Source organism: Gloeophyllum trabeum (assembly GCF_000344685.1).
Source record: "Gloeophyllum trabeum ATCC 11539 unplaced genomic scaffold GLOTRscaffold_00010, whole genome shotgun sequence".
In the NCBI taxonomy this organism is placed as follows: domain Eukaryota; kingdom Fungi; phylum Basidiomycota; class Agaricomycetes; order Gloeophyllales; family Gloeophyllaceae; genus Gloeophyllum; species Gloeophyllum trabeum.
Window position 1 is genome coordinate 1224325 of NW_006920419.1, and position 27620 is coordinate 1251944.

The window sequence follows — 27620 nt, forward strand, 5'->3', positions numbered from 1 at the left end:
AACTGCAACATTACAATGCCGCACATTGACATTACTTCTTCACGCCCGTCGTTATCTACGACGCTCACTACTCTATTTTCACGATGTCTGGCAGGAAGGACTGGTCTGGCTACAACTATGGAGCTATCTCCTCTCTGGTCTTGACCGCTGACCGGTCTGAGCTGCCACGACGAGACAAGGAGCCTGATGGCGCCCCAACGTCCTTGGCGGGTCGAATTGACCCGAGGGAAATGGGTTCTCGGGTTCAGAGGGAGGCTCCGAAGGACGTAGAAAAGAAGAAGAAGAGGGCCGCGGAGCGACAGGAGGCTACGGAGAAGCAGCTAAGCAAGCGGAAAGCTGAAGCTGCTGGCTTTGGCTATGCGGACATTATCGAGGCGACACAGGATGTGGAAGGGCTCACATACCGCCCACGGACAGCAGAGACGCGAGAAGTTTACGAACTTATTCTTTCTTCTGTGCATCAAGCTCTTGGAGACCAGGCGCAGGACGTTGTACGTAGCGCTGCTGACACAGTGCTCGAGACGTTGAAAAATGACAGCCTCAAAGACTTCGACAAGAAGAAGGAGGTTGAGGATGTGCTTGGGCCGATTGCGAATGAGTCCTTCTCGCAACTGGTTAACCTGTCGAAGAAGATTACGGACTACGGCGCAGAGGACGAGAAGATAGTGGACCCTGACTTGGAGCGGAAGGAGGGCGAAATTGATGAGGACGTGGGTGTCGCCGTTGTCTTCGACGAGGAGGAGCAAGAGGACGAGGAAGAGGAAGGCTACGAGGTACGAGAAGAGACTGACGATGAGGATGAGGAAATGGGAGAGGACCAAGAGGATCAGGCACCCGAAGAGACCCTCGAAGGTGAGGAGCTGGTTGTCGGCGGAGAGTCTTCTGCCCGGACTACAGCCAAGGCAAAGGCGGATAAGGATATCGTCTCGCCTCATCAAGTGGACGCGTTCTGGGTGCAGCGCCAGGTATCCGAGGTATACCCTGACCCTGTCACGGCGGCGGACAAGGCCTCCTCCGTCCTGTCAATACTCGGCTCAGAATCTAGCCTTCGGGATTGCGAGAACCAGCTCATGGAACTGTTCGAGTACCAAAGCTTCCCTCTCATCACGAAGTTCCTGAAGAACAGGGACGTGATTGTCTGGTGTACCAAGTTGCAAAGAAGTGACGCGGATGAACGAGTCAACGTCGAGGTTGCTATGCGAGAGAAGGGAGTTGGATGGATTCTGCGTGAACTCGCGGGTGACAGACAGGCGAAGGCTCGTGACGCGGACGCGATGGACGTTGACCAGGACGCGAAGAAGGTTGACGTCCCAAAGACAGGTACGCTCGCACCCGGCTCAACGGTCCAACCTAAGAGAGTTGTCGATTTGGAGAGCATGGCCTTCAGCCAGGGTGGGCATCTGATGTCGAATAAGAAGTGCAAGCTCCCTGAAGGGAGTTTCAAGCGCGCTAGGAAAGGGTTTGAGGAGATCCATGTGCCCGCGCCTAAGAAGAAGACGAGTGATGCCGCGACGGTACCCATCTCCGATCTTCCGGCATGGGCAAGGGAGGCCTTCCCTGGGTACAAGCACTTAAACCCTGTCCAAAGCAAACTGTACCCCACTGCATTCGGTACCGATGAGCCTATCCTGTTATGCGCTCCTACAGGCGCCGGAAAGGTACGTTTTATTCATCGGCCTGTTATTACATTATCTTACAGTCCCCTGTCAGACCAACGTCGCGGTTCTCACTATTCTGAATGAGATGTCAAAGTGGAGGGACGAAGCCACCGGGCAATTCGATCTGGATTCATGGAAGGTCATCTATGTTGCGCCCATGAAGGCGCTCGTGCAAGAGCAAGTTGGCCAATTCAGCAAGCGGCTCGCACCCTACGGAATCAAAGTCGGGGAGTTAACTGGTGATGCTCAGATGACGAAGCAGCAAATTTCCGAGACGCAGATCATCGTGACTACCCCAGAGAAGTACGATGTCATTACGCGCAAGAGCTCCGACACGAGCTACACCAATCTTGTCCGACTCATCATCATCGACGAGATTCATCTCCTGCACGATGAGCGTGGCCCTGTTCTTGAGAGTATAGTAGCCAGGACTATAAGGCGGATGGAGCAAACAGGCGAGTACGTGCGCCTCGTCGGTCTTTCAGCTACTTTGCCCAACTACCAGGACGTCGCGACCTTCTTGCGCGTGGACGAGTCGAAGGGATTGTTCTACTTCGATGCATCCAGTCGGCCATGTCCGTTGCAGCAGCAGTTCGTCGGTGTCACCGAGAAGAAGGCAATTAAACGGTACCAGGTCATGAACGAGGTCTGCTACGAGAAGGTCCTCGATCAAGCCGGCAAGAATCAGGTACTCGTGTTCGTTCACTCGAGGAAGGAAACGGCCAAGACTGCCAAATTTATACGAGATATGGCTATCGAGAAGGAGACCATAACGCAATTTGTCAAGCCTGACTCTGCCGTTCGGGAAATTCTGAACGAGGAGGCTGGCAACGTGAAGGATGGCAATCTGAAAGACCTGTTGCCCTTCGGGTTTGCTATCCACCACGCCGGCATGACAAGGGAGGACCGTGGTTTGGTGGAGGAACTGTTCGCCGATGGCTCCATTCAAGTTCTTGTTTGCACAGCGACTCTCGCCTGGGGTGTCAACCTTCCAGCGCATTGCGTCGTGATCAAGGGCACGCAAATTTACAACCCCGAGAAGGGTCGGTGGGTGGAGTTGTCCCCTCAAGACGTTTTGCAGATGCTTGGCCGCGCCGGTCGCCCACAGTATGACACGTTCGGAGAAGGTGTCATCATCACGAATCACTCCGAGCTCCAGTACTACTTGAGTTTGATGAATCAACAGCTCCCTATCGAATCTCAGTTCGTCGCGAAATTAGCAGATAACTTGAATGCGGAGATTGTCTTAGGCACAATACGGAATCGCGACGAAGCTGTCCAGTGGCTGGGCTACACGTATTTGTACGTCCGCATGCTCAAGTCACCGAGTCTCTATAGTGTCGGCGTCGATTACGAGGACGACCAGGGTCTGGTCCAGAAGCGTGCCGACATCATTCACTCTGCCGCTGCCATGCTCGAGAAATGTCACCTCATCAAGTACGAACGGGCGTCCGGTCGCTTCCAAAGCACCGAACTTGGTCGTATAGCATCTCATTACTACGTCACCTACAACTCTATGGCGACATACAACAAGCACCTGCGTCCGTCTATGCAGATGCTCGAGCTCTTCAGGGTGTTCGCTCTGTCGAACGAGTTCAAATACATACCCGTGCGACAAGAGGAAAAGCTGGAGCTTGGAAAGCTGCTGGAGCGCGTCCCGATCCCTGTGAAGGAAAGTGTCGATGAGCCTGCTGCCAAAATCAACGTCCTCTTGCAGGCGTACATTTCACAGCTGAAACTTGAAGGTTTCGCATTAGTGGCGGACATGGTTTTCGTCCAGCAGTCAGCGGGGCGTATTCTCCGTGCCATGTTCGAGATATGCCTGAAGCGAGGTTGGGCTGTGCCAGCCAGAGCTGCCTTGGATATGTGCAAGATGGTCGAAAGACGGATGTGGGGTTCCATGACCCCTTTGCGCCAATTCAAGCGGGTGCCTCCTGAGATTATCCGTAAAGCTGAGGGGAAACAATTCGTACGTGTCCCTCGTCGTATCAAGTCTTGAGCGTGACTGATGTATCCCCACTTCAGCCATGGTACCGTTATTTCGATCTGAACCCTCCCGAGATTGGGGAATTGCTAGGTATTCCGAAGGCAGGCCAACTAGTCCATCGCCTCGTCCACAGTTTCCCCAAGCTTCAGTACGCTTTCGTAGTTCTGGTGGATGTCCTTAGCCTGACTTAGCGCGTTCTAGATTGCAAGCGCAGGTTCAGCCCATCACCCGGTCGCTGCTGAGAATAGACCTTTCCATCATCCCGGACTTCCGCTGGGATGAGAACATACATGGTTCCGCCGAGACATTCTGGATCATCGTGGAGGATGTCGATGGCGAGATCATACTGTTCCACGACACATTCTTGCTGCGTCAAAAGTATGCTGAAGATGAGCATAACGTAACGATCACGGTACCGATGTTCGAGCCAGTACCCCCCAACTATTACATCTCAGTCATCTCGGATCGATGGCTTCATGCGGAGACTCGTCTACCCATTTCTTTCAAGCATCTGATCCTCCCGGAGAAGTTTCCGCCTCCCACCCCGTTGCTGGACCTCCAACCTCTCCCCCTCTCCGCTCTTCACAACAAGGAATTCGAGAGCATTTATGCTTCGACCATTCAGACGTTCAACAAGATTCAAACTCAAGTGTTCCAAGCTCTTTACACGTCCGATGAGAATGTCTTTGTAGGCGCACCCACTGGCAGCGGGAAGACCATCTGCGCCGAATTTGCTCTTCTAAGGCTGTGGAGCAAGCGCGAGCAACCTCGGGCGGTTTGCATAGAACCTTTCCAAGAAATGGTCGATCAGCGGGTTGCTGAATGGCGGTCGAAGTTCGGCAATCTGCAGGGCGGGAAGGAAATCGTGAGTCTCACCGGGGAGACCGCTGCCGATCTACGACTGCTAGAGAAGGGCGACGTTATTGTCTGTACACCTACGCAGTGGGATGTCATATCGCGTCGCTGGCGGCAACGGAAGAACGTCCAGACTATTGGTTTGCTCATTGCAGATGAGGTTCAACTAGTGGGAGGTGAGATCGGTCCGACGTATGAGGTGGTCATTTCCCGAACCCGGTACGTCTCGGCGCAGACAGATATCAAGACTCGTATTGTGGCCTGTGGCGTCTCGCTCGCCAATGCTCGTGATCTGGGCGAATGGATCGGTGCTCCTTCACATGCCATCTTCAACTTCCCTCCCAGCGCTCGCCCACTGGATATGGACATCCATTTGCAAAGCTTCAACATCCCTCACTTCCCATCCTTGATGATTGCCATGGCGAAGCCAGCCTACCTGTCCGTCATGGAGTATTCGCCCAACAAGCCCGTCATTATCTTCGTGCCCTCCCGCCGTCAGTGCCGACTGACAGCAGACGACATCTTGACACATTGCGGTGCTGATCAGGACGAGAACCGGTTCTTGCATGTGGAAGAAGCTGACCTCCAACCGCATCTCGATCATGTGAGCGATCAGGGGCTAGTAGAGACCCTTAAGCACGGTATCGGATATTATCACGAGGCTCTAAGCAAGCAGGATAAGCGTATCGTGGAACGTTTGTTCCAATCTGGTGCTATTCAAGTCCTCATTGCCTCAAAGGTCAGTAGAATTGTTTCATAGTAATGGGCTACACTGAACTATTATGCGTAGGATACCGCATGGGCACTTCCAGTCGCCAGCTACATGGTCATCATAATGGGTGTCCAGTACTACGAAGGCAAGGAGCATCGGTATGTCGACTATCCTGTGATGGATGTACTGCAGATGATGGGCCGAGCCTGCCGACCATTGGAGGACGACCGGAGTCGCTGCGTATTAATGTGCCAGCAAACTCGTAAGGACTTCTACAAGAAGTTCCTTGCCGAGGGTCTGCCGATCGAGTCACATTTACCGACGCATCTGCTGCATGATTATTTCCTTGCTGAGATTGCTGTCAAGACGATTGAGAACAAGCAAGACGCCATGGTAAGCATCCAGATTCATGTGCATGTCAACCGTTGCTCACAAACGTGTCTTCCCGCAGGATATCCTGACGTGGACGTACTTCTACCGACGAATGACCCAGAACCCGAACTACTATAATCTGCACAACGTCAGTCACCAGGCGCTGTCCGACCACTTATCTGAGTTAGTGGAGAATACTCTGAATGACCTGGTTAACTCGAAATGCATCACTATCGAGGACGAGATGGATGTGTCTGCCTTGAACTTAGGCATGATCGCTGCCTACTATAACATCTCTTGTATGTCGTTTTCACTGGCCACATAGACGCTTTGCTAACCCTAAGTCACAGACGTCACGGTTGAGGTCTACACGCTGTCGTTGAAAGAGCGAACTAAGCTCAAGGGTATCCTCGAAGTAGTGTCGTCGTCTGCCGAGTTCGAGACGATACCGATCCGCAAGCACGAGGATGTCCTGCTCCGCCGTATCTACGACCGTGTCCCAGTCAAGCTGGACCGGGCAGACTTCGAAGCGCCGCATTTCAAGACGTTCCTTCTTCTGCAGGCTCACTTCTCCCGCCTGCAATTACCGCCTGATTTGGCGGCCGATCAGGTGCTCGTTCTGGAGAAGGTGCTGAACTTGCTATCTGCCTGCGTGGACGTCCTATCGTCGAACGCGTGGCTGAACGCTTTGCGTGCGATGGATCTGTCGCAGATGTGCGTGCAGGCGATGTGGGAAACTGACTCGCCACTCAAGCAGATCCCTCATTTTGAGCCCGATGTGAGTATTTCTTACGTTGGGGGCCGGTGAGCAACAGTGCTGATGCTGCGGGCTAGGTAATTGCGCGCTGTAAGGAAGCTGGCGTCGAGTCGGTGTATGATATTATGGAGATGGAGGATGACAAGCGCAACGCTGTCTTGCAGATGGATGCTCGGCAGATGTGAGTGTCTGATACTGTTGCATTTCAGTGCGTGCTGACGGACATTTTTCAGGCGCGACGTGGCCACCTTTGTCAATTCGTATCCGACCCTGGATGTTAACCACGAGCTTGTCAAGGGCGAGTACACAGCGGGTGCGCCTATCACCTTGAAGGTGGCTCTCAGCAAGGACGCGGACGAGGAGGAAGACTCCAATGATGATCAGACCGTTGTCGCGCCGTACTACCCCCTGAAGAAAATGGCAAATTGGTGGCTTGTGGTGGGCGATCCCAAGAGCCAGCAACTGTTGTCGATCAAGAAGGTCACAGTGACGAAGAGCCTGGCCGTGAAGCTCGAGCTGACGCTTCCTGAGGGCAAGCACAGCCTGCACCTATATGTGATCTGCGACAGTTACGTGGGCGCAGATCATGACATTCCGCTGGAGACAATTGAAGTAGCGGAGGGAGAGGAGAGTGATAGCGATGAGGACATGGAGAGCGGGGACGAGATGGAGGAGTAGATGTTCCCCCGGGTAACTTCCTTGCATGTGGCGAAAATGTATCATTAGTCTCTTGGTCCTGCATACCATTGTTATTTGCTTCGTATGTACAGTAGTAGTGTGATGTTGTAATATGGCCATAGGGCCATTAGAGCTCTGCTTGCACCTGGAAGCCTATAGCACACTTCCAATTCTGGCATGAGGCACGCTTCATGCATGCGAAGTGCCAGTGGTTTGAGATATATGTGGCTCTGTGGCACATGCCAGTGCCTTGTTTGTGGCAAGTTTGGCCGGCGCACGGCACTGCAGCAGTCGTTCGAACTCGACAAATTACTGCTCGAGTCATACGCTCGTCATGCCCTTTGGCGAAATCGTGTGCGGATCTCCAGGAAGCGGTAAATCTACGTATTGCTATGGAAAATATCAACTTTTCACCGCGCTCAACCGACCGGTGGCGGTAGTCAACCTCGATCCCGCAAACGACAACATCCCCTACCCGTGCGCGGTCGATATATCGTCTTTGATCACACTCGACGATGTGATGGACGAACATGGGTTGGGACCGAACGGTGGCATGCTATACTGCATGGAGTACCTGGAAGCAAACTACGACTGGCTGGAGAGCCGACTGAAGGAGCTCGGGAACGACACCTACTTGGTATTTGACATTCCCGGACAAGTCGAGCTAAGTACGAACCATGAAAGCCTGAAGAACATCATTGCAAAGATGGGGAAGAGCGGGATTAGGGTACGCCTACGCTCGTCTGCGCAAAATATGCATGTGCGGAGTTCACAAAGGGCTCAAGCTAGCCGCGGTACATCTGTGCGATGCGCATTATATCACGGACGCGTCGAAGTATGTGTCGATCCTGCTGCTGTCCCTCAGAGCGATGCTGCACCTGGAGCTACCCCATATAAATGTCCTCTCGAAGATTGATTTGGTCACGCAATACGGCGATTTAGGTTGGTGTTCATGCCTAACTCCTTCGAACCGTTGCTCAATTGCGATCTCCTCCATTAGATTTCAACCTAGATTTCTACACCGAAGTACAGGATCTGTCGTACCTAGAGAATGCGCTATCCCGCGACAATCCTCGGTACGCGGCCCTGAACATGGCCATCTGCTCCCTGATCGAGGACTTTGGTCTCGTCGGGTTCGAAACGCTCGCAGTGGAGGTAAGCCGCATTCTTGAGTGGTGGCTGCAGTCGATGAATGGTACTTCCAGGATAAGCACTCGATGCTCCATCTCATGCGTGTAGTAGACCGTGCAACGGGTTGCGTCTTCGTTCCCCCAGCAGACGCTGCTGCACCGCCGGGCGTAGTTCCTGCATCAGGAGCACCAGCGAGTTCCCGGCCAAATGAGTATGGTCTGTTCTCTTCTGCTATCGGCCCTATCCAGGGCACTCGGAGTGACGTACGGGACGTGCAGGAGCGGTGGATCGATGCCAGGGAAGAGTGGGACGCGTATGAACGTGCACAGTGGAGGAAGGAAGGCGAGATGGTCCGAGACGAGGCGGCTAAGAAGAGTAAGATTAGGGAACGCCATACGGTTTAGTATAAGATAGCCGTAAACACCGGTAAGAATCTGGTCAGTGCGGTGTAGCACAAGGTCCACTGTAGAGCTTTATGCTCGTTACATGAATGCAGGTACAATTCTTTGCATGCAAGAACGCACTCTAGGACCAGAGTGTATAAGCGATGACCATGAGATCGTTCTGAGGCATGGAAGATCCAGCCCCGACAGCAACCTGACGTCTCCTGTTTTTTGTTTTTGGCGAGTCTACATTCGATCCTGAGTGGGTCTGCCTGTACAAAGATATTAGCACAGACCCCTCGTGATACTCGCGCGAATCATTTAGGGAGGTTCGAAGAGTCACCCGTCTGCGATTGCTGGAACAAGATGTACCATGCCGCACCTTGGGGACGTGCAGCAAAACATATCACGGCCATCAAACGAAGCATGTACCGAAGGTCTAGTAAACGAACTTCTGCCCTACGAGTTCCTCGCTCAATTTCCGTAGTCTTTCTGCAGCACCCTTGTCGACCGCGTATGGCTTGGTCTCCTCCTCGGGCGCTAATTGGCAATCTTGCAAGTATATGCCGTTATGCTCTGGATGGTAATGCACATGAACAACTGACTGACGTTAATTAACGCGCAAACAAGTACTCACGGTTGAGTGCAGGGTCGAATGCGGCGACGACGTAGGTGGCAGTGCCTTGGCTCACGTTCTTGTACCTGAACTTTGGAAGGTCCACTTCCTTGTTCCCAAGTTCCTTGTCCAGGGCCACTACGTGAGGGAGCGTAAGACACAGCCTTTCGTGTTGCTACCAAACTCACATAGGTCAGCATAGTCATGCGGGGAGATGTATCGATCGAGGTTGGTTTGGACAGGGCCAGGGTGCAGAACGAACACTTTCAGACCCTTCGAGCCTAGCTTCTCAGCCAAGGCAACCGAAAAGAGGATATTAGCCGTCTTTGCCTGCCCGTACGCGCGCCATTTGTCGTACACCTGACCGTCCTACGTTGAGCGCCTTCAGCAAAGTTACAAGGGTCCGCATCAAGAAGGAAAACTCACCTTGAAACCTATATCATCCCAGCGGATGTCACTGAATCGGTGTGCGGCACTGCTGACGTTGACCACACGAGGTCCCAGCTTAGATTGAAGCAGTTTGGGGGAGATGAGGTTGGTAAAAAGGAAGTGGCCCGACGTGATTCGTGCCGAACTGCATCTCCAAACCATCGGCGGTCTTCTGGTATGGGCAGGCCATTATGGCGGCGTTGTTAACGAGTATGTCGACTGGCTCCGGCCATGAGAGCACCTCTTCCGCCGCCTTACGCACCGACGCCTGCGATGCCAGGTCAAGTTCGAGGGTGCGCGTCTTCACGCCCGGGTGAGCGATTTCGATATCTTTGACGCACTCGGTGAGCTTCGAGGGGTTGCGGCCCGCGAGGACGAGGAGCCTGGGGTTGTGTGCCGCGACTACCGAGGCGAAACCGGCGCCTAGACCAGCCGGCGTGACGCCGGTGGTGAGGATGGTCCTACCATCGATATGAGAGGAAAGGGCGGCTGCGACTGCCTCGGCTGTGGCGTCGAAGTCGAATGAAGAGTTCGAAGTGATGCTGGTGGACATCGTCTGCTTGCGGAGGGGGACTGAAGTAGGACAGCGAACGTGATACATATAGTCTTTGCGGCCTCAAGATAAGCTACCGGTGCTAGGGAGAGAAAGGTGGCTCATACGTACCTATTGTTATGACGAGCGTCTGCGTCAACATCATGTGCTGACGGGTCATCCTCTGTAAGTATAGGTGGGATAGGAATCCAGGGGGTGTCCCGGTCCACCCACACTGTCTACTCCAGCAGACCTATCTTGGGTAGTGGAAGACGATGACTGTCAGTTCGTGAGGAAGCTCCAAGGCCTTACGCGACCATGTCGCGACGCCACCTTGTATTTCTCTCTTATCTCTGTGCTTGAAGATTGAAATGAGAATCATACATGTGGCCGGGTATATCTGCGGTTCACAATACGAGCTAAGGGAGAAGATGATATTGATAAGTTGGAGTTGATGTAGACATGCCATCTTCTTCGTGCAGAAGTACACGATGCAAACCTACTGAAACAAATTTGCCTATATGCCTTCATTGCTACTTCATCGCCCGTGGAGACTCGCATCGACTAGTTGCAATGAACCTACGACACAAGCAAAGCCATTTTGAACCTCCGGCTAGTCCTGGAGCTGCAAGTGACCGCAATATTGGCCCCATTATCCTTCAACCTATACAGCCACAGGAACCATTGGGAAATGCCAGTCTATACTTCACCCGTCCAGATACACCATGCACGCATGATAGAACAATGCATCACCCTACCTAGGTTTATAGACGATTGAGTGGGTCTTCAGTCGATGTTTTACGGTGAATCATGGTGGTTTGTTTTGCTCACCCGGCCCAACTCAGTATCATTGTAAAGCAGTAGAATAGGCTATCAATGAATACGGCTACACAGGCTCCCACTAATTACCAAAACTTTCAGATACCCAGTATGTCGGATGAGGTATTCCACTCACCGTATATGTTAGAACCCAGATACTTCCCAGTATCTAACTCAACCTGTCCCATTTCCCGGCACAGTCGTATACATGCTTCAAGCAGACTGACAAGTTGTAGAAAACTTATTGCCTGAGCTCAATGCAGCCACAGAACGTACGCTGACCCGTATCACAGAGAATTGTGGCGGATGGACAATTGTGGCGCAACACCGGCGCTCTCCGCTCATCGCGACACTATCCCACCGCTGAGGTTGTAAAGCAGGCTTGTGGTAGTGAGTGCAGGTAGACCGCATAGCAAACGCGATGACTGATGACACTACGACATAGGTTAATTCTCGCTGTTGCCTGGGCGCGAGCAGCAACGGTGTTGAGCATAGTTCCGCCATCGTTCAAACCGTTATACACCGAAGGAGAGCGATGTCGCAGAAAGGTTCACGAATGGGTTCCGAGGGCGAAATGATGCGATCTGCGTCAGTCTCACGGCCGTCATCGTCACAGCGAACGCAGCGAAAGTTAGCCGAGGAACCAGCAGAAGCGCCCGGTCGTCTCTTCCCTTCGTCCGCGTACGACCTCATGCCAGTATACCCCGGGGCACATTCGCAGATTATGTCTGGAGACGGCGCGAACGCGCAGGACAGGCCACTGGATGTTACGGACGCACTGGGCTATTTGGATGCTGTGAAGGTGCAGTTCCATGACCGCCCGGACGTGTACAACCAGTTTTTGGACATCATGAAGGATTTCAAGAGCCAGATGTACGTTGTCTCACGTCCTGTGTTCGAGCTTACGCGTATGGTTTCGCAGCATAGACACCCCCGGCGTGATTCAACGCGTGTCTTCACTCTTCCGCGGCCATCCCGCCCTCATCCAGGGCTTCAACACGTTCCTGCCACCGGGGTACCGTATCGAATGCAGCAGCAACTCACAAGAAACGAACCTCATCACCGTCACCACGCCTACAGGGACGACGACTCGGTCGGCCGCTACGTACATGGAAGCGCCGCCACGCGAGCTTGCTGGTCACGCCTCGACCTCGATGCTTCTCGACCCGAACCCCGGCTACCAGGGCATGCCGCCACCCTCCGCGCCACCCAGGGACCAAAAGGCGCCGTTACAATCCGCGATGAATTATGTTCAAAAGATCAAACTGCGCTTTACGGACGAGCCGGACACATATAGGCAATTTTTGGAGGCGCTGAACAACCACGCGGATGAGGTACGTTGCCATTGTGCTTGGATATCATCAGCTGAAGAGCCGTGAACAGCAGGAGGCTTTGTTAGCGCGGGTGGAGATGATTTTCAAGGACGAACGGGGCCTGTTTGAAGAGTTCAAGGAGTTTGTCGCCACGCAGAGAGCGCACATCGCGGACATGATGACGGGCGACTCGCGCGCGCCGACACCAGAATCCCGACCATCTCGGAAGAGAGGGGAGCCCTCGGGCTCATCTACTGCTCAAGGGTCGGCCAAGAGGAAGCGGAAGCCCGCAGAGAAGGAGAACGCGCCCTCTACGAAGGCTGGTGGACAGAAGGTACGTAGTGGGAATCTATTTCTCCGCTCTGAGACTCATGCCTTGGGACACATTCAGAAAGGCAAACAGACGGCAAGCCACAATGAAGCCTCGAGCTCCCGCACACAGAAACCACCGTCCCCTCGCACTGCCAAACTGCACCACCACCAGGCCCTCGCTGCGAACCCTAACTACCCATCCACATCACACTCCCTCCCCCTAATGCCGCCGCCAAACGTCGTTCTCAGCCAACAAGACGAGAGCAACTTCTTCGACCGCGTGAAGCGGATGCTCGACAGCCGGGAGACGTTCAACGAGTTCCTGAAGATCGTGAATCTGTTCACGCAGGACATCATCGACCGCTCGCGTCTGATCAAGGAGAGCCGGACGTACCTCGGCTCCGGGGAGCTGATGGCGCAGTTCATGGAGATCCTGGGGTGGGACGAGAGGAAGGAGGCGGAGAGGATCTCGGCGGAGCAGCTGGAGCAGGCGTGGGTAAACCGTTCGCCCAGGGTGCTTGATGTCCCGCGGAGAGTGGACCTGAGCGCGAGGTATGGCAGCTATCGACGTCTTCCAGAAAACGTGAGTCACAATTTGGTCGCCTCTAATATTTGCTTTCTGAGCACACTGAAACCCCGTGTAGGAAATCAACGTGACATGCTCGGGCCGGGACGATATGTGCAAGGCTGTACTCAATGATGAGTGGGTCTCTCACCCTACTTTCGCCAGCGAAGATTCTGGCTTTGTGGCACACAAGAAGAATGTCTACGAGGAAGCCCTTCACCGCAGCGAAGAAGAACGGCACGAGTACGATTTTCACATCGAAGCTATCACTCGCACCATCAGCGCTCTCGAGCCCATAAACAACAAGATCGCACAGCTGAGCGCCGAGGAACGCAGCAACTTCAAGCTCAAAGCTAACCTCGGTGGCGTCGGCAAAAGCATCCATCAAAGGGTCATAAAGAAGATATACGGGCGCGAGGCCGGCTTGGACGTCATACAAGCGATGCAGGACTCTCCCGCCCTCGCCATCCCCGTGGTCCTGGGCCGGCTGAAGCAGAAGGAGGAAGAGTGGAAGCGCGCACAGCGAGAGTGGAACAAGGTGTGGCGGGAGGTCGATGCGCGGAACTACGAAAAGTCGCTCGATCACCAAGGCATCACGTTCAAAATGAACGACAAGAAGGCGACCAGCACGAAGGCGTTCCTCAACCAAATCGAAGCTGCTCGAGACGAGCAGATAGCGAAGCGCGCAGTTATGGTTGACCCACTATTCTCGAGGGCGCGGCCGAGACATCAGTTGGAGTACTTCGTCGAAGATATCTCGGTGCTGCAAGATGCGCTGCGATTGACCCTCAGCTTCCTCGACCGCACCCAGAATCAAATAGGGTTCACTGAGCGGCGGCGCATAGAAGGCTTCATTCGGCTGTTTGTTCCCATGTTCTTCATGCTTGACCACGCCAGCTTCAACGCCGCCTTCATCGCTCGGCGAGAGGTAGGTGACAGCGAGACTAGTGACGAAGTTGCCAGTATAATAGATGAGGCGGAGATCGTCAGTGTCGCGAGCAGCAACTCAAGAAATGGCAGAGGCACGCGGAAGATGGGTGGCGGGAATGCGGGCGACTTACGCAAGAAGCTGCTGAAGAGCGAGCAGGCCAAGTCGACGAGTAGGCGCACGAGAGCCCAGGAGTTGGCTTCCCCCAATACATCGCGGCCTGCGTCACCAGCTCTGACTGACCCGATGCAGGTGGACGCGGAGGAGAGTAAGCCGCAGGTATCGGAGAAGAATGGAGAGCCGTCGAGTTCATCCAATGGAGCTCCTGTAGAACGGACGGACCGTAAAGGCTCATTCTTCACAAATACCATCTTCTATGTCTTCATACGGCTAGTTGAGGTGAGTTGTCGATCCATCAATGATGATAACCTATTCTAATATGTTATGTAGCTTCTCTATTCTCGACTCCTACTATACAAGCACCTGAGTGGATCTTCCTCCCGTCAACAGCATTACGCTATGCTGTTGGATGCGTGCGAGAGACTGTTCGACAACGATATCGAGCAGCATTCGTTTGAGGATCAAATGAGGCAGTTGTTTGGACCTAGGGTAATCGCTTGCCATGCCTGGTCAAAATACTCGCTAACTCGTGGCCAAGGATGCATATCGGATATTCACCGTGGACAAGGTGATAGGGCCCATGATCAAGCAAGTATGTACTGCAGTTTCTCAAGCGATCCCCCGTCGACTTGTGCTGATGGTTTCGGCTATTCTGTAGATACAACTTGCTTTGTCAGATTCTAAATCAATGGAACTATACGAGTTGCTGAAGAAGGAGCGGGCGATCACGTCCCCCGTATCCCAGGATTACATCAACCTGAGGAAGCAAGCTGAAGCAATCTTGGGTCCTGATGAAAACCTATTCCGCATTGACTGGGTGCGTTTCTTACCCGCCATTGAGTTGCGCCATGGTCATAATTTACCCTGCCATTTTTAGTATCCAGATCTTAAATCGGTGACTATCCAGCTGTTAGGGAAGGATGACGCAAGTGACACAGACCCGGAGGTACTCAGTGGTCGCTGGCAAGCTTATCTCGATTCCTTCGTTTCTGTGAGGAAGCTGTCGTCATTTCCTTTACTCGTTTGTCTTATGAAGAATGTCTAGGGTGATTCCGCTGCAGGTCTCCCACCTAACAAAGTCAGATCACCCTTCTTACGCAGGTAAGCCGATAGCTTCGTCTTTCCCTGGCTAGATGCTGAAGAATGTATAGGAATCTACCGCAATCGCTCGAGCTGCCCAAAATCGCCGCACGTGGGGGCTTGGAGATCAAGGTCTGCGTGCGGACGTATCGGCTGTTCTTCGTATCGCACACCGAGGATGTCTTGTTTCGAACGAAGACACAGGAGGAGCTTGACCGTGCGCAAAAGTATCAGCCCCGACCGTTCAAGGACGGATTGCTTGGAAAGAGCCAGACCCCGCCTGTGCAGCAGCCCAGTTGATATATGTTTCCTGCGCCTGTTCTTTTGGTCGTTCGCATTTATCATTATTAGATGTATAAATATCGTAATTGGGACCTGGGACCACATATCCAGTATCCTGCTAAGTTGTGGACATGAATGCCCGATAGATCGGTTAATGTCCGAGAAGACGTCTGTAAGCTCTATCGTGCGGATCTAGGTTATGACAACATCTGTCGCAATGTAGCTTACTCAGACGCTTCGAGTAGCGCGCATACGCAGGTATATATACAAGGACAAGCAGCAAGTACTTCTACGTACCAGCAAGAACAGCGCCTTTTCAGTCATCATCATGCCGGAGAAGATTACCCTTTACACTGCGAAGGTTTGTACAATATAATAGTACGGTAGCAGGCCGTGCCTGAGCACACCTTCATACAGGTCTGCCCTTATGCTCACAGGGTACGTCGACTGCGACAGTCGATACTATCAACGTGATGACTGAGAAGCAAGAAGGTTGAGCTTGCTCTCGAAGAGGTGGGGGCACCCTACGAACCGTACCAGATCGACCTGCAGAACAAGCCGGAGTGGTACGCGCCCCAGATCAATCCAGCAAGCAAAGTGCGTCCTCATGTGCACCTTTGATAAGTACAACAGTTGACCTCCAGAGCCTAGGTACCAGCAGTGGCGTACGGAGGCCCACCCACTTCGCCCGATAAGCCCTCCCCAGAGTCGACCAAGATCGCAGAGTCGCTCGTCCTTCTCGAGTTCGTGGCCGACCTATACCCCAACTCTCACTTGCTGCCGAAGGACCCCGTCCTCCGTGCCAAGGCCCGTTTCTTCATTGATGCGGTGGGCACGAAGCTGAACCCCAAGTTCTTTGCGTTGGTGATGCGCGGTGAGCCGGGCGCAGGGGAGGGCTTGTTGCAAGGTATCGAGGAGATCCAGAAGCTCCTGCCGGAGGAGGGGAAGGGCAAATATGCGGTCGGAGATGTCTACACGATTGCGGATGCCGCAATTACGCCTTTCCTGGCGAGGATGGAGGTGGCGATAAAGAATGATCTCGGGGCATTCGAACCGGGCGAAGGGACGAAGGTGTACGAGAAGCTGCAGGGTGACCCCAAATATGCAAGGTTCAGGAAGTACTTGGACGATGTCAAGGCAAGGCCGAGCTTCCAGAAGACGTTCGACGAGGTGAGGTCTTGTGTATTAGCTCATTGTGTACATCACTGACAAGAGGTTACAGGGATATTTAGTTGAAGCATACAGAAAGAGATACGAGCCGGCTCGGGCCCAAAAGAAGAATGATTAATGTGCTATCAGTTTGTGGACGACCAGTTTGTATTTGTATCAGAGTTACCCCAAGCGATGTGTGTATACTGTAATCATCCTGTGCGAAGCTGAGCCACCCATATGTCGAGCGTGCATCCCTTATGCCGTCTCCCGGCTTGAACAGACACGATTATAGTGATGGATAATAAGTACAGTTATTTGGCTTAGTTTACGTGAGGTACTGTAAATCCACGTAAATCGACCCTACCGTGACCCGGGGTCAACGGTGGCTGATGGCCCAAGGTAGCGGGTAGAGCGCGAAAATTCTAAGTCCCACTGCATTAAAAGGTCCCGAGTAGTGCCAGATTCATGGTGAACACAAGCGGTATACTGTACATATTATTCTTACTAGATACAAAGGCTCTAAATACGATAAATAGTGCTATTTGAGGAGGAGCACATAGGTCCTCGACGCGTCAGACGCGTTCTAATTACACGCCACGCGTCCTGGGGTCCCGAAATGAGTATCCCGACAAGGGCGCCAAAGCTCTCGGGGTTTGATGGGGAGAAGCGCTCGGGAACGCCGCGCGAAGCGGCGGCGGCTTGATGTGATTGTACACAGCCCGGCAGTATTTGTACAAATGTTGCGTCAAAATCCGGAATCAAACGTTTGCGTTGAGATTGCCAAACAGGAGCAAGAAAATCGCCCTCGCGAATGAATCAGACCGAATATTTGCATGAGTTTCTTGCCGCGGGATAGCGCAAATGTTGCACAAATAAAGTCACATGACCTGCACGGGACTGATAACATCAATCACGCCATTCCATACCATATGCCTAGATTGATCCCCTTTCCCACCCCGTTGCTCGACGGCGCAGCTTATATGGATGCATGGAAAACAATATAATCATTATACATATCTACTACATACATGCCTGAGCATCTAATGATGTCTTGTACATCACAAGACCCAATATACGCACTGCCTGTGGTGCATCTGCTGTTACAGAAACACGGAAATGCGAGTGCGAACATACGGCGATATGCCGCACACTTGTCGGCCTGTACAACTTCTGCATCATCAGTATGTTCAGAGAGACTGGAAGAGTAGCGCACTTACCTCGTGCTAATCGAGCATCAGGATTGAAGAAGATATGGGACTCTAGACCCGGCCGTTGAGTGCAGTCAAGCTCAATGACCTACCGTGCAGCAACGGGACAGCAGCGAAACATAGCTATAAATATGGTACACGTACCATGTCAAGTAGAGATAACAGCTGCAAGATGCTGGGCGGAACTGAGGGGAGCACAGGCACGGACAAGAGATGGTGGTGGTTGAAGGGCAAGAGAGGATGAGAGAGAAATTTGTTGAAGTCCAACTCCAACCGCTACGAGCGGAGATTGAACTCCGGCACATCGGCATGATGAAGCAGCGACGCGACGTGTCACGAGACCAGCGGCACGCCCCCGTGCCGATAAGTCTAAGTCAGAATATTGCGCAAAGGAATCCACGACGCAAATCCTTTGCAACCTGTATTGCAACCGTTGCACAAATGACACACGCGCAAAATGAGTGCAACTGTTACGCAAAAGTACTGATATCTATACTACCGACATTTGCACGAACGCCCCTTGGATTTTTTCACCAGATTCTGGGCAGGCCGTGTACGGAGGGCGTGACGTGCCCGTAAATCCATGCATCACGTGGCCGTAAATCATGTAAATCGGCGTAAATCCACCGAAATAAATGCTTTACGCTGCTTATGCCGCGCTTTCGCGCACTTATGCTGTAAACTGAGTGCTTTTGCACCTGCGGGATGCCTCCCCGGCTCTTGGGGGCTAAACTGACTACATAGAACGATTTTTTGAGTACATTATCCGTAGTTACACGCATTTTGGTAATATACATCAACTTCTATCTACTGCAGGAGAGCAAAAGCACCCCCGGGGAGGTGCAGCACCGGGGAACGAGCGGGACAGGCGACGCGTCGACGCGTCGCGCGAGGCGTGGGAATATCCGGAAACCGCCGAGCGCCACCTGCCTAATAAGGAAGGAAAAGCGTAAAGCCAGCGGCATAAGGGGTATTAATATTATGGGTTTCGTCACTGAGTACTGACAGTCAGTGACAGATCGAAGGGGTCTCGTTAGCGGTCACGGGGTCCTGCTCTCATTGGATGATGGGTCGCTAGGCTGGTCTAGCGGCAGACAGTAATGTCGATATCGGACAGTGTATAGCATTGTAGAACAGCATGATAGGGTAATATACCAGCAATAGTGCTGATTTGATATTCTTTCCATGTTGCTACATTATACCTATACTTCAGGCTGCAAAGCACACTTTTCAGCCAATCAGCAGCTGATCCCAGCAGGACCCCCGCCTCACTCCGAAGACATGCTTGGCGCCATCAAGCGGGACAGCCTGAGCTGGCATTTCCAGTCCCTACTGCCAAATCTTCGCCTTGCGATTGAACTCAGTACTAAAGGAGACAACTTATTTCGCATCGAGAACTCAAATTATTGGGAACTGCACCCACAAATCGGCCGCGATGATAGACGAGGGGCGAAGGCAGACGTGCTAAAGGGATCAACTACATAGCAGATAGCCAACCGTAGCTCGGAGACGCTTCAGGGTCTCCAAGTGGTCCCATGAGCAAGTGACCTGGCCTTCCGCCACAGAAAAAGTCCAGGCCGCCCCTTACAAATGGTGCGAAGTCTTGCGAAGTTAGGAGCAGGATTAACCTAGCGTACGCGTCTGTCGGTCCCGACGCAAGCCAGTGACTCAGAAAATACAACCGACATTCATGATTACCGAGCCTTCGGTATATGTTTTCGATGACTCATGTTCTGATTACAGTATCACTTTAACCAGCCTCTTGGCGACACCGTTAACAGAGTCTACCTGGACTAGGTGATCCAGACATATGCTCATTACTAATGAAAAACAACCCTTCTTGCCCTCGGCACGGTGACGCGTACAGACGCGACTGCACCAGTGCCGCATAGGTAAGCGTCTTGGAGAAATTTGAAGAAACGTTTGAAGGGCAGGCTTGACAACGTGCGATCAGGGGACTTCTTGCGCGACGAGGCGAGAAAACATCTATAAAACCCTGGACCTATCTGTCTTCGCCCTCCGCACACAGAATATGTCCAAGAGCATCACATCGAACCCATCCTTTGGCGCTGAGACCTCAGCAGAGGAAGTAGCTGCCAGCCTCTCCTCGCACATCACTGGGAAGGTCATCCTCGTTACAGGCGTTACTCCTGGCGGCCTCGGTGCTCACTTTGTAGAAGTCAGCGCCGCGCACAAGCCGAAGCTCCTCATTCTCGCGGGGCGCGACCCCTCGAAACTCGCCGAGAGCACCAAAGCGATCGAGAGCGCACATCCAGATGTCAAGACACGCGCGCTCGAACTCGACCTGAGCTCGCAGGCGAAGGTCCGCAAAGCAGCGGAGGAAGTCCTGTCGTGGTCCGAGCCGATCGACCTCCTGGTCAACAACGCCGCCATCATGGCTGCCCCATATCAAAAGACCGTCGACGGGCTGGAGAGTCAGTTCGGCACGAACCACATTGGACACTTCTTGTTCACCAACCTCATCATGCCCAAGATCCTTCAGTCGAAATCCCCTCGCATAGTCAACGTCAGCAGCAGTGGGCACCGGCTGAGCGCTATCCGCTGGGACGACTTGGATTTCAAGGTAGGATTCCTGTCTACAGATGTGTTGCGTTACCGTGCTGATGATTTATATAACGCAGGACGGCAAGGAGTACAATAAATGGGCCGCATACGGACAGGCAAAAACGGCGAACATCCTTTTCTCGGTAGCCCTGGCGGAGAAGCTGGGCTCCAAGGGACTGACGGCCTTTTCTCTGCACCCCGGCGTTATCAGTACAAACTTGGCCAGGTTTGTTTCGGAGTCCATGGAAAAAGATTTTGCAGAATTACGTAGGTCTTGCATGGGCACTATCCAGTTGGAATTTTTCTGACCATTTTGCTACGGCGCAGACGAGCTCGACAAGCAGTTAGGCAATAAGGAAGGCAACGCCTCTCTGTCCGATATCAAGTGGAAAACACTGACCCAGGGAACCGCGACACATGTCGTCGCAGCCTTCGATCCTGCCCTCGCTCGTGAGTACTATCGCTCGCTGCGTCGTATCATCCTTCCGGTGGCACTGACAGTCGCACAGGGCATAACGGCGTGTTCTTAATTGACTGCCAACTCGCGCCCGATGATGACATCAAGCCCTACGCGCTCGACAAGACCAACGCTGAGAGACTGTGGAAGCTCAGCGAGGACATCGTCGGGCAGAAGTTCACGTATTAAAGGCGATAGTAGTACCATCGTTGAGAAATATGCAATGTAAATGTGTTCAACGGCCCTGTCCGTCGTCGGGCAAATACACAAGTACTCTTACGATCCAATTGCCTCGTTATCTGAGTCACCGAACTTTTTGGCGGTACATATGTATATGGGCGACCATGAGGACGGTGCTCTTCGGAAGGATGTTGCAAGCTCAATCGTACTCAGAAGGTCTTAATACTATCATTTTGGGGGTTTTGTCAAAGTCAGATTTTTGACAGAACTCCGAAATCTCGACAACTATGTAACGGATGGCTTAGCGGATTGGCACATAGGTGAATTGTGACCCGTATAGAGCATCTGTCAAATCAGAACCGTCATATCTTCTACCGTTGCTGGATGGGAGGACGAATACTGGCTAAACAGCCCAGTGTAACCATGAGAAACAGGCCTGATGCATTAGATCTCTGGGCCTACAGTCTTCCGGTAAATATCAGCTTGTTGGAGAACACTGTCTTATGTATAGCTAAACATGGTTCACCCACCCGATTGGTGTTACAGCAATCCCAACTGCTCATATCGTATGTTTGACAGAAGTGCAAGGGTCCCGGGCGTGACAAATGCGTGACGAAATTGGCGCGGATTCACAGAAAGTCGACCCCACTGGGAGGTCACACCGCCGAACGCGTTCGCGAACCGCGAACACGAACGTCGGAGGCACGTGCAAGCCACTACACGGCGCACGTGGCGGAGTTTTGTGGCTCTGCCCACACAGATGCGTCCTTATCAGGCCCCCTGCTTATGATAGAATGCATTCAAAACTGTTAAACTATCAGATCCATTATAATAGTGCTGGTCCGTGTCAATGGTATTTGCGAGATTGAACTCGTCGGGTGATTGGCGGAAAACGTGGTAAGTAATCAGAGCCACAGCTTGAGCATCCTGATATTCATTCGGACGTGCCCCTCCCCTCTCCCCCCAACTCATGCCACCGGTAGCAGTGTACTACTGGCAGTGTCATGCCACCACAAGCATAGTTAGTCATTGACATTGGGTTGGGTATATTCATTAAAACTACGCTGCATATTAATGTACACTATTCAGCAATGCCGCAAAGTAATATGTTCATACCTACGGTTTATTTCCCCAGTTTTCGCTGTCTTTTTGCCAAGTAAGATTGCGGTGTGGCATCCGCCCCGGCCCAGACAACGGTGTGGCCTCCCCTCACGTGGCTAACAGGTTCGCCGAACTCGTTCGCGAACGCGTTCGGCGGGCGAACTTCCCAGTCGGCTGGACGTTCTCCGGATTCATTACTGTGACCCGCGTGTGACGCTTTGACAGAACTACCTGCGACTGTGGGTCCGTCACCGGCATCTCTCTCTATCATTTTGTACCCAGTCAATTGAAGTCAGTATTTGTGCAGATGGTACTTAGGAGGGCTTATTATGATGCCTGACTGAAATTAAAATGATTGTCCAAGGAGCAGGCCTGTGTACCATGAGCTCAGTATCGAGACATATAGAAATACATTAGTGTATACGTACGTATACAATAATCATAGCCAGGAAGAAATCTAGGCCCTGGAATGCGAAGTCGCAAGGCCGCGTCATCGCTGCAGAACCACTGGCAAAGAGCTGAGAAGCCAAGCCAAGGCTGTTCTCCCATGGCCCAGTGAACGTACGGAGATACTGTGTTGTCCCTGAACCATCGATGTACACGCATGCTTTCGGCTTGTTCGTGTAAGCAGCCTTCCTGCATGCAGCACCGGAGATAGTATTTCGCGGAGTGGGCGACAGTAAGTATATCTATCGGGCCATGTACCATCTAAGGCCCTTCCTACATCAGCAAAATGGCAGCCCACGCTAAGAGGGATCCAGGCGCTAAGTACCGCTAAGGCGCCCTTACCGAGCGCCTTAGCTCTAACTCTCTGAGTTTCTTAGCCAATGCTCTAGAGGGGCGGCAGAGCAATATAGATAGCTCTGTTGATAATATATACACATGTATTGTATAACAGTAGGGCTAGACGAGGGCGGGAACTCGTAATTTAGGATTTGCGATCGTTGAAGGCCAAGGTGACGTGGATTATATAATGTTATAGGGATACTAGTAATGTGTGCTGATGGCCTAACGGTTAAAGCGTATTGCGTGACTCGGGTGGTGCCGGTTCGAATCCCCCCCATGCTACAACTTTTCTCTTTTCTCCCCACTTATTTCTTGCCTGAGTGTTCTTAACACCTTAATCAAGGACTTAGCTAAGTCTTGATGCTGGGCTCAGGGGGCGGGCCCCCATGACTTAAGAATTCGGACTGGGTACTTATTTGCCTGACATTCGTTCTTAGCTTCGCTTAGACGGCCGTGCCGTTTTGCTGATGTACATCCCCTTCTCCATCATGTCGACAATTATAACGTCAAACCCTTCGTTCGGCTTTGAGACCACCGCCGAGGAGGCAGCAGCCGCCCTTTCCTCCTATATCCAGGGTAAGACAATCCTCGTCACCGGAGTCACCCCAGGCGGTCTGGGCGCCCATTTCGTGACGGTAGTGGCAGCACACAAGCCGAAGCTCCTCATCCTCGCGGGTCGCAAGCCCTCCATCCTGGAGCAGGTAGCGAAAGAGCTTGAGAGTGCTCACCCGGATGTCAAGACGCGCACCCTGGAACTTGATTTAGCTTCGCAGGCGTCCGTGCGCAAGGCGGCCGAGCAAGTGCTCTCGTGGCCGGAGCCGATCGACGTCCTCGTCAACAATGCCGCTATCATGGCATGCCCGTATTCGAAGACGGTCGATGGCCTGGAGATACAGTTCGGCACGAACCACATCGGCCATTTTCTATTCACCAACCTCATCATGTCCAAACTACTGCAGTCGAAAGAGCCTCGCATAGTGAACGTCAGTAGCGGTGGTCATCGATTCAGTGATATTCGCTGGGACGACATAGATTTCAAGGTGAGCTCTCTTTGCGTGTACCCTATAAACGTCACTGAGGCTAGACAACGCAGGACGGTCAAGTGTACGACAAGTGGCGCGCGTACGGGCAAGCGAAGACGGCTAACATCCTCTTTTCGCTCGCCTTGGCTGAGAAGCTAGGCTCGAAGGGCCTGAAGGCGTTCTCCCTACACCCTGGTGCAATACAGACCAATCTTGGCCGGCATATTAACCAACAGGATATCGAGGCATTGAGTGAGTCTTATAACCATTTGGAGAGCTGTGCATATCTGCTTTTCTAACTACTCACCGCGTAGCGGCCTTGAACAAGGAGGTCGGAAACAAGGTAGACCCCACAACCTTCAGATTCAAGAACCTGACCCAGGGCACCGCGACGCATATGGTCGCCGCATTCGATCCGGCACTCGATCGTGAGCATTCACCTTCATTTTATCAATGTATGCCAGATCAACTGATACCGCTTTGTCCAGAACATAACGGGGTGTATTTGCAAGACTGCCAACTGGCGCCCGAGGATGAGACCAAGCCGTACGCGGTTGACAAGAAGAGTGCGGAAAGGCTCTGGAAATTGAGCGAGGAAATTGTAGGACAGAAGTTTGTGTACTAGACCTTCGGACTTGGCTCGTCAGTGGTCAGCACGTACTGAGAGGGTTTTCTGCCCGCGCAATCGTAAAACTAGAAAGACATCTGCGGTTAGAGATGAAGGTTGTTGGATATGGCCAGCGATCCACGCACGAAAGTACTTTGATTCTTGGGCCATCGAGTAGGGAGCATCGAAAGTGTTTTCCTTCGCACGGTCAACTTGCGCAGGGCGGGCCCGATGCTCTTGAATGCCGTCGGGGATGTTCTACTACTAAGCTTAGCGTGATATCTACACTGGCAGGTAAACTTATCAACACACTACATAGTATCTTGCGGCCTGGAACCATCGCCCCGACTCCGTAGACGTCAAGAAGACTGCGCACCCGTCTCATGATAGAAAGCGGAAAGGCGAGATTGTGTGGTTACGAATGGCGATGCAATTGACGTAGGGGATCCGAGTCGCAGACCCACTGCAAAATATAGTGGAGACCGACGAGTCGAGGGACCACTAGTTGTTTATTGATGCGAACTATCTTACGGTCCCATCATGCCTGAGGTACACGCTTGGATTTCTACTAGAGACAAAATATCAAAGAAAGAGATCTTGTACGTCAAACTTAAGATTTTGATACTTCGAATAACGCTTACTAGTACGGGGGACCGCCGGGACGACTGCAAGTGCAGAACGTGCAAGATAAGTTTCCGTGCTCAGGCCCCATCGAAAGCGGAAATCGTAGCAGTTAAATCCCTATTTTCCAAGTAAAGCTGCATGCAGGTAGAATCAAAGGCTTACCCGGTCGTTTCCTGCGCCGTACCTATTAAATATTCAGTCCTACTGGAGGTACGAGTACTCGGGAATAGAATGATGAGGCTTGAATGCGGCTGAAGCTATAAAGTATCCGGGCTTCAGGTTCCCCACATGTCGAGGGCTTCCAGTCAGCTTATACATCACTGGATAAACCCGTCCACACCGGCGAAAGCACTGACAAAGACAAGTGCATGGACAGTATATAAATGTCGTGGACGGCAGCCCTGCCGATAGTAAGGTCGCAGGCCTTATCGCAAAGATTTCAAAGCCTCATCATCCCCAATCGAAGCAGAACATGTCAAGCTGCATCACCTCAAATCCTTCCTTCGGCTTCGAAACGCTAGCAGAGGAAGTCGCGGCCGCCCTCTCTTCTTCAATCGCCGGCAAGACCGTCCTCGTTACAGGAGTAAGCCCCGGCAGCCTAGGTGCTTACTTCTTCACCGCCATCGCACCACACAACCCCAAACTCCTCATCCTCGCGGGGCGCAACCCCTCCAAACTCTCCGAGACAGCCAAAGATGTGCAGCGCGCGAGCCCGCATGTCGAGCTTCGCACGCTCCAGCTCGACCTGAGCTCCCAAACGCAGGTGCGCAAGGCGGCGGCGGAGGTCCTCGAGTGGCCCGAACCGATCGACGTGCTTGTCAATAACGCCGGGATCATAGCTAAGACTTACCAGAAGACAGTCGACGGGTTGGAGATGGATTTCGGGACGAACCACATCGGGCATTTCCTATTCACCAACCTGATCATGCTCCTCCAATCGAAATCGGGACCGCGCGTCATTAACATCACCAGTAGAGAGCACCGGCTGAACGATATCCGCTGGGAGGACTTGGACTTCAAGGTCGGATTTCTCTGTGATGCGCGCACCATATTTCCGCTGAGGCTACACCACGTAGGACGGCAAGGTGTATGACCAGTGGCGAGCCTACGGGCAGACCAAGACGGCCAACGTCCTTTTCACAGTCGCACTGGCCGAGCAGCTGGGCCCCCAGGGTCTGAGAGCTTTCTCGGTCCATCCCGGCTCCATCATGACCAATATGGTCCAGGGCGTGTCTCCAGACGAGATCGCTGCGTTCCGTGAGTCATCCCTTGACTGCGTCTCTCCAGGCGTGAGCTGACCGCAGTGCCGGATAGAGGCCTTGAATAAGGAGCTCGGAGTCAAAGAGGCTGCAGACCCGGCGTCGGAGTTCAAGACTTTGAGCCAGGGGACGTCGACCCATGTGGTCGCAGCGTTCGACCCTGCACTCGATCGTGAGTTCCCTCAGTCTTCTGCTTGTTGCCTGTCGGGGATCCCGGATTTGTTTCATAGAGCATAACGGCGCGTACTTGCAAGACTGCCAGCGCGCTCCAGAGGGTGAAGTCGAGCCATATGCAGTCAAAAGGGACAGTGCTGCAAGACTGTGGAAGCTGAGCGAGGAACTAGTTGCACAAAAGTTCGAGTACTAGCCGGACAGAACGCACTTCCGACGTCCTCATGGCGCTATAGTTATCTTGTCTAGCAGGTTGAAGTACTAAGTAGAGTGTCGCTTCGGGCACATACCGTCAGCCTGAGGCGGGCAGCTGAGACTGCAGAGTTACCCATACAATTCTAGCCCAGATGGACAGCCTGACAGGAAAGAAGGCGAACGCTCAATGCGTTGACAATCCACTTCATCCTCCGGATCATGATGATCCACGGGTAGCGCCCACGGTTCCGAGACACCAGCGTCAAGAAGGGAACCACCCAGGCTCCTAGAACCATCCGTCTCGCGTCCTCTCTGCTAGGGCGTGTGTGAAGATGTTATCTAATATGGCTTATATAATGTAGTTTATTTATAGTTGTATTTCCTGATTAAGCCGAACGGTGAGGATGAGGACGCTATGAGACGGCTGGCCCAACTCGTCGTCCGAGGTTTTACCGGAATTATGTAAGGCGGCTAAGCGACTACGCGCGTCGGTTTATTGACGTTCGTCGACTGCCCGATTTGGATTTCGAGGTGGCTTTCTCGTCGCACCTCAGCCGCCCTTCGAGCATCTCCTCTGCTCGCCGCGCGTCGATGGCGGGGCATACAATCTAATCTTTAAATAGAAAACACTGTTTTGATAGTAATGCATGAGTAGCTGTTGCTCTGTATTTTTGATGTATTTCGATGAATAGATTATTCTATATACATTGAAAAGTGCAAGTACCAGGCTCCTCGATGCAAAGTAACCCCAGACCTTTGAAGAT

General features: G+C 52.7%; 9 protein-coding genes across 9 annotated transcripts; 8 read left to right on the plus strand and 1 right to left on the minus strand.

Annotated features, from left to right (window-relative positions):
* The first annotated feature begins 172 nt into the window (after window positions 1–172).
* GLOTRDRAFT_63420 (Sec63-domain-containing protein) lies at window positions 173–7187 on the plus strand. The gene is made up of 9 exons (XM_007869849.1): window positions 173–1658; window positions 1711–3627; window positions 3684–3793; window positions 3847–5239; window positions 5291–5605; window positions 5664–5883; window positions 5935–6362; window positions 6419–6522; window positions 6575–7187. Exons 1-9 carry the CDS (start codon window positions 231–233, stop codon window positions 7017–7019), a joined length of 6360 nt encoding a protein of 2119 aa, XP_007868040.1. The 5' UTR covers window positions 173–230; the 3' UTR covers window positions 7020–7187.
* A 166-nt stretch (window positions 7188–7353) lies between these two features.
* GLOTRDRAFT_78840 (uncharacterized protein) lies at window positions 7354–8672 on the plus strand (the record flags this gene model as incomplete). The annotated part of the gene is made up of 4 exons (XM_007869850.1): window positions 7354–7746; window positions 7805–7961; window positions 8020–8174; window positions 8225–8672. The coding sequence occupies 4 exons, from the start codon at window positions 7354–7356 to the stop codon at window positions 8552–8554; spliced, it is 1035 nt and encodes a 344-aa protein (XP_007868041.1). The 3' UTR covers window positions 8555–8672.
* Window positions 8673–8972: 300 nt separating this feature from the next.
* On the minus strand, window positions 8973–10131 carry GLOTRDRAFT_131089 (NAD P-binding protein; the record flags this gene model as incomplete). Its single annotated transcript, XM_007869851.1, has 5 exons — window positions 8973–9109; window positions 9171–9287; window positions 9338–9518; window positions 9576–9653; window positions 9709–10131. 5 exons carry the CDS (start codon window positions 10129–10131, stop codon window positions 8973–8975), a joined length of 936 nt encoding a protein of 311 aa, XP_007868042.1.
* A 500-nt stretch (window positions 10132–10631) lies between these two features.
* On the plus strand, window positions 10632–11202 carry GLOTRDRAFT_100730 (uncharacterized protein). The gene is made up of 3 exons (XM_007869852.1): window positions 10632–10868; window positions 10942–11011; window positions 11066–11202. Exons 1-2 carry the CDS (start codon window positions 10684–10686, stop codon window positions 10964–10966), a joined length of 210 nt encoding a protein of 69 aa, XP_007868043.1. The 5' UTR covers window positions 10632–10683; the 3' UTR covers window positions 10967–11011; window positions 11066–11202.
* Window positions 11203–11420: 218 nt separating this feature from the next.
* GLOTRDRAFT_139874 (uncharacterized protein) lies at window positions 11421–15657 on the plus strand. The gene is made up of 11 exons (XM_007869853.1): window positions 11421–11802; window positions 11852–12263; window positions 12313–12576; window positions 12634–13137; window positions 13199–14446; window positions 14498–14656; window positions 14706–14759; window positions 14826–14984; window positions 15045–15158; window positions 15213–15268; window positions 15319–15657. The coding sequence occupies exons 1-11, from the start codon at window positions 11465–11467 to the stop codon at window positions 15545–15547; spliced, it is 3537 nt and encodes a 1178-aa protein (XP_007868044.1). The 5' UTR covers window positions 11421–11464; the 3' UTR covers window positions 15548–15657.
* An 86-nt stretch (window positions 15658–15743) lies between these two features.
* GLOTRDRAFT_117074 (glutathione S-transferase) lies at window positions 15744–16937 on the plus strand. Its single transcript, XM_007869854.1, has 5 exons — window positions 15744–15890; window positions 15947–15967; window positions 16022–16126; window positions 16181–16699; window positions 16752–16937. Exons 1-5 carry the CDS (start codon window positions 15858–15860, stop codon window positions 16815–16817), a joined length of 744 nt encoding a protein of 247 aa, XP_007868045.1. The 5' UTR covers window positions 15744–15857; the 3' UTR covers window positions 16818–16937.
* Window positions 16938–19792: 2855 nt separating this feature from the next.
* On the plus strand, window positions 19793–21196 carry GLOTRDRAFT_63431 (short-chain dehydrogenase). The gene is made up of 4 exons (XM_007869855.1): window positions 19793–20473; window positions 20532–20721; window positions 20782–20904; window positions 20964–21196. The coding sequence occupies exons 1-4, from the start codon at window positions 19922–19924 to the stop codon at window positions 21098–21100; spliced, it is 1002 nt and encodes a 333-aa protein (XP_007868046.1). The 5' UTR covers window positions 19793–19921; the 3' UTR covers window positions 21101–21196.
* A 2270-nt stretch (window positions 21197–23466) lies between these two features.
* GLOTRDRAFT_78852 (NAD P-binding protein) lies at window positions 23467–24711 on the plus strand (the record flags this gene model as incomplete). The annotated part of the gene is made up of 4 exons (XM_007869856.1): window positions 23467–24018; window positions 24072–24252; window positions 24315–24428; window positions 24489–24711. 4 exons carry the CDS (start codon window positions 23467–23469, stop codon window positions 24623–24625), a joined length of 984 nt encoding a protein of 327 aa, XP_007868047.1. The 3' UTR covers window positions 24626–24711.
* A 992-nt stretch (window positions 24712–25703) lies between these two features.
* On the plus strand, window positions 25704–26857 carry GLOTRDRAFT_131094 (NAD P-binding protein; the record flags this gene model as incomplete). Its single annotated transcript, XM_007869857.1, has 4 exons — window positions 25704–26252; window positions 26308–26488; window positions 26546–26662; window positions 26721–26857. The coding sequence occupies 4 exons, from the start codon at window positions 25704–25706 to the stop codon at window positions 26855–26857; spliced, it is 984 nt and encodes a 327-aa protein (XP_007868048.1).
* Window positions 26858–27620: the final 763 nt, after the last annotated feature.

Bases quoted from the DNA above. Each gene is read 5' to 3' on its own strand.
- GLOTRDRAFT_63420 (XM_007869849.1), top strand. From the start codon at position 231: ATGGGTTCTCGGGTTCAGAGGGAGGCTCCGAAGGACGTAGAAAAGAAG. The intron at 1,659-1,710 runs GTACGTTTTATT...GTCCCCTGTCAG, and splicing joins CTCCTACAGGCGCCGGAAAG to ACCAACGTCGCGGTTCTCAC. The intron at 3,628-3,683 runs GTACGTGTCCCT...TCCCCACTTCAG, and splicing joins AAGCTGAGGGGAAACAATTC to CCATGGTACCGTTATTTCGA.
- GLOTRDRAFT_139874 (XM_007869853.1), top strand. From the start codon at position 11,465: ATGTCGCAGAAAGGTTCACGAATGGGTTCCGAGGGCGAAATGATGCGA. The intron at 13,138-13,198 runs GTGAGTCACAAT...AACCCCGTGTAG, and splicing joins ATCGACGTCTTCCAGAAAAC to GAAATCAACGTGACATGCTC. The intron at 15,269-15,318 runs GTAAGCCGATAG...AAGAATGTATAG, and splicing joins AGATCACCCTTCTTACGCAG to GAATCTACCGCAATCGCTCG.
- GLOTRDRAFT_117074 (XM_007869854.1), top strand. From the start codon at position 15,858: ATGCCGGAGAAGATTACCCTTTACACTGCGAAG. The intron at 15,968-16,021 runs GTACGTCGACTG...AGAAGCAAGAAG, and splicing joins TCTGCCCTTATGCTCACAGG to GTTGAGCTTGCTCTCGAAGA. The intron at 16,127-16,180 runs GTGCGTCCTCAT...TCCAGAGCCTAG, and splicing joins AGATCAATCCAGCAAGCAAA to GTACCAGCAGTGGCGTACGG.
- GLOTRDRAFT_63431 (XM_007869855.1), top strand. From the start codon at position 19,922: ATGTCCAAGAGCATCACATCGAACCCATCCTTTGGCGCTGAGACCTCA. The intron at 20,722-20,781 runs GTAGGTCTTGCA...GCTACGGCGCAG, and splicing joins AAAAGATTTTGCAGAATTAC to ACGAGCTCGACAAGCAGTTA. The intron at 20,905-20,963 runs GTGAGTACTATC...ACAGTCGCACAG, and splicing joins CTTCGATCCTGCCCTCGCTC to GGCATAACGGCGTGTTCTTA.
- GLOTRDRAFT_100730 (XM_007869852.1), top strand. From the start codon at position 10,684: ATGAACCTACGACACAAGCAAAGCCATTTTGAACCTCCGGCTAGTCCT. The intron at 10,869-10,941 runs CTAGGTTTATAG...TGTTTTGCTCAC, and splicing joins AGAACAATGCATCACCCTAC to CCGGCCCAACTCAGTATCAT.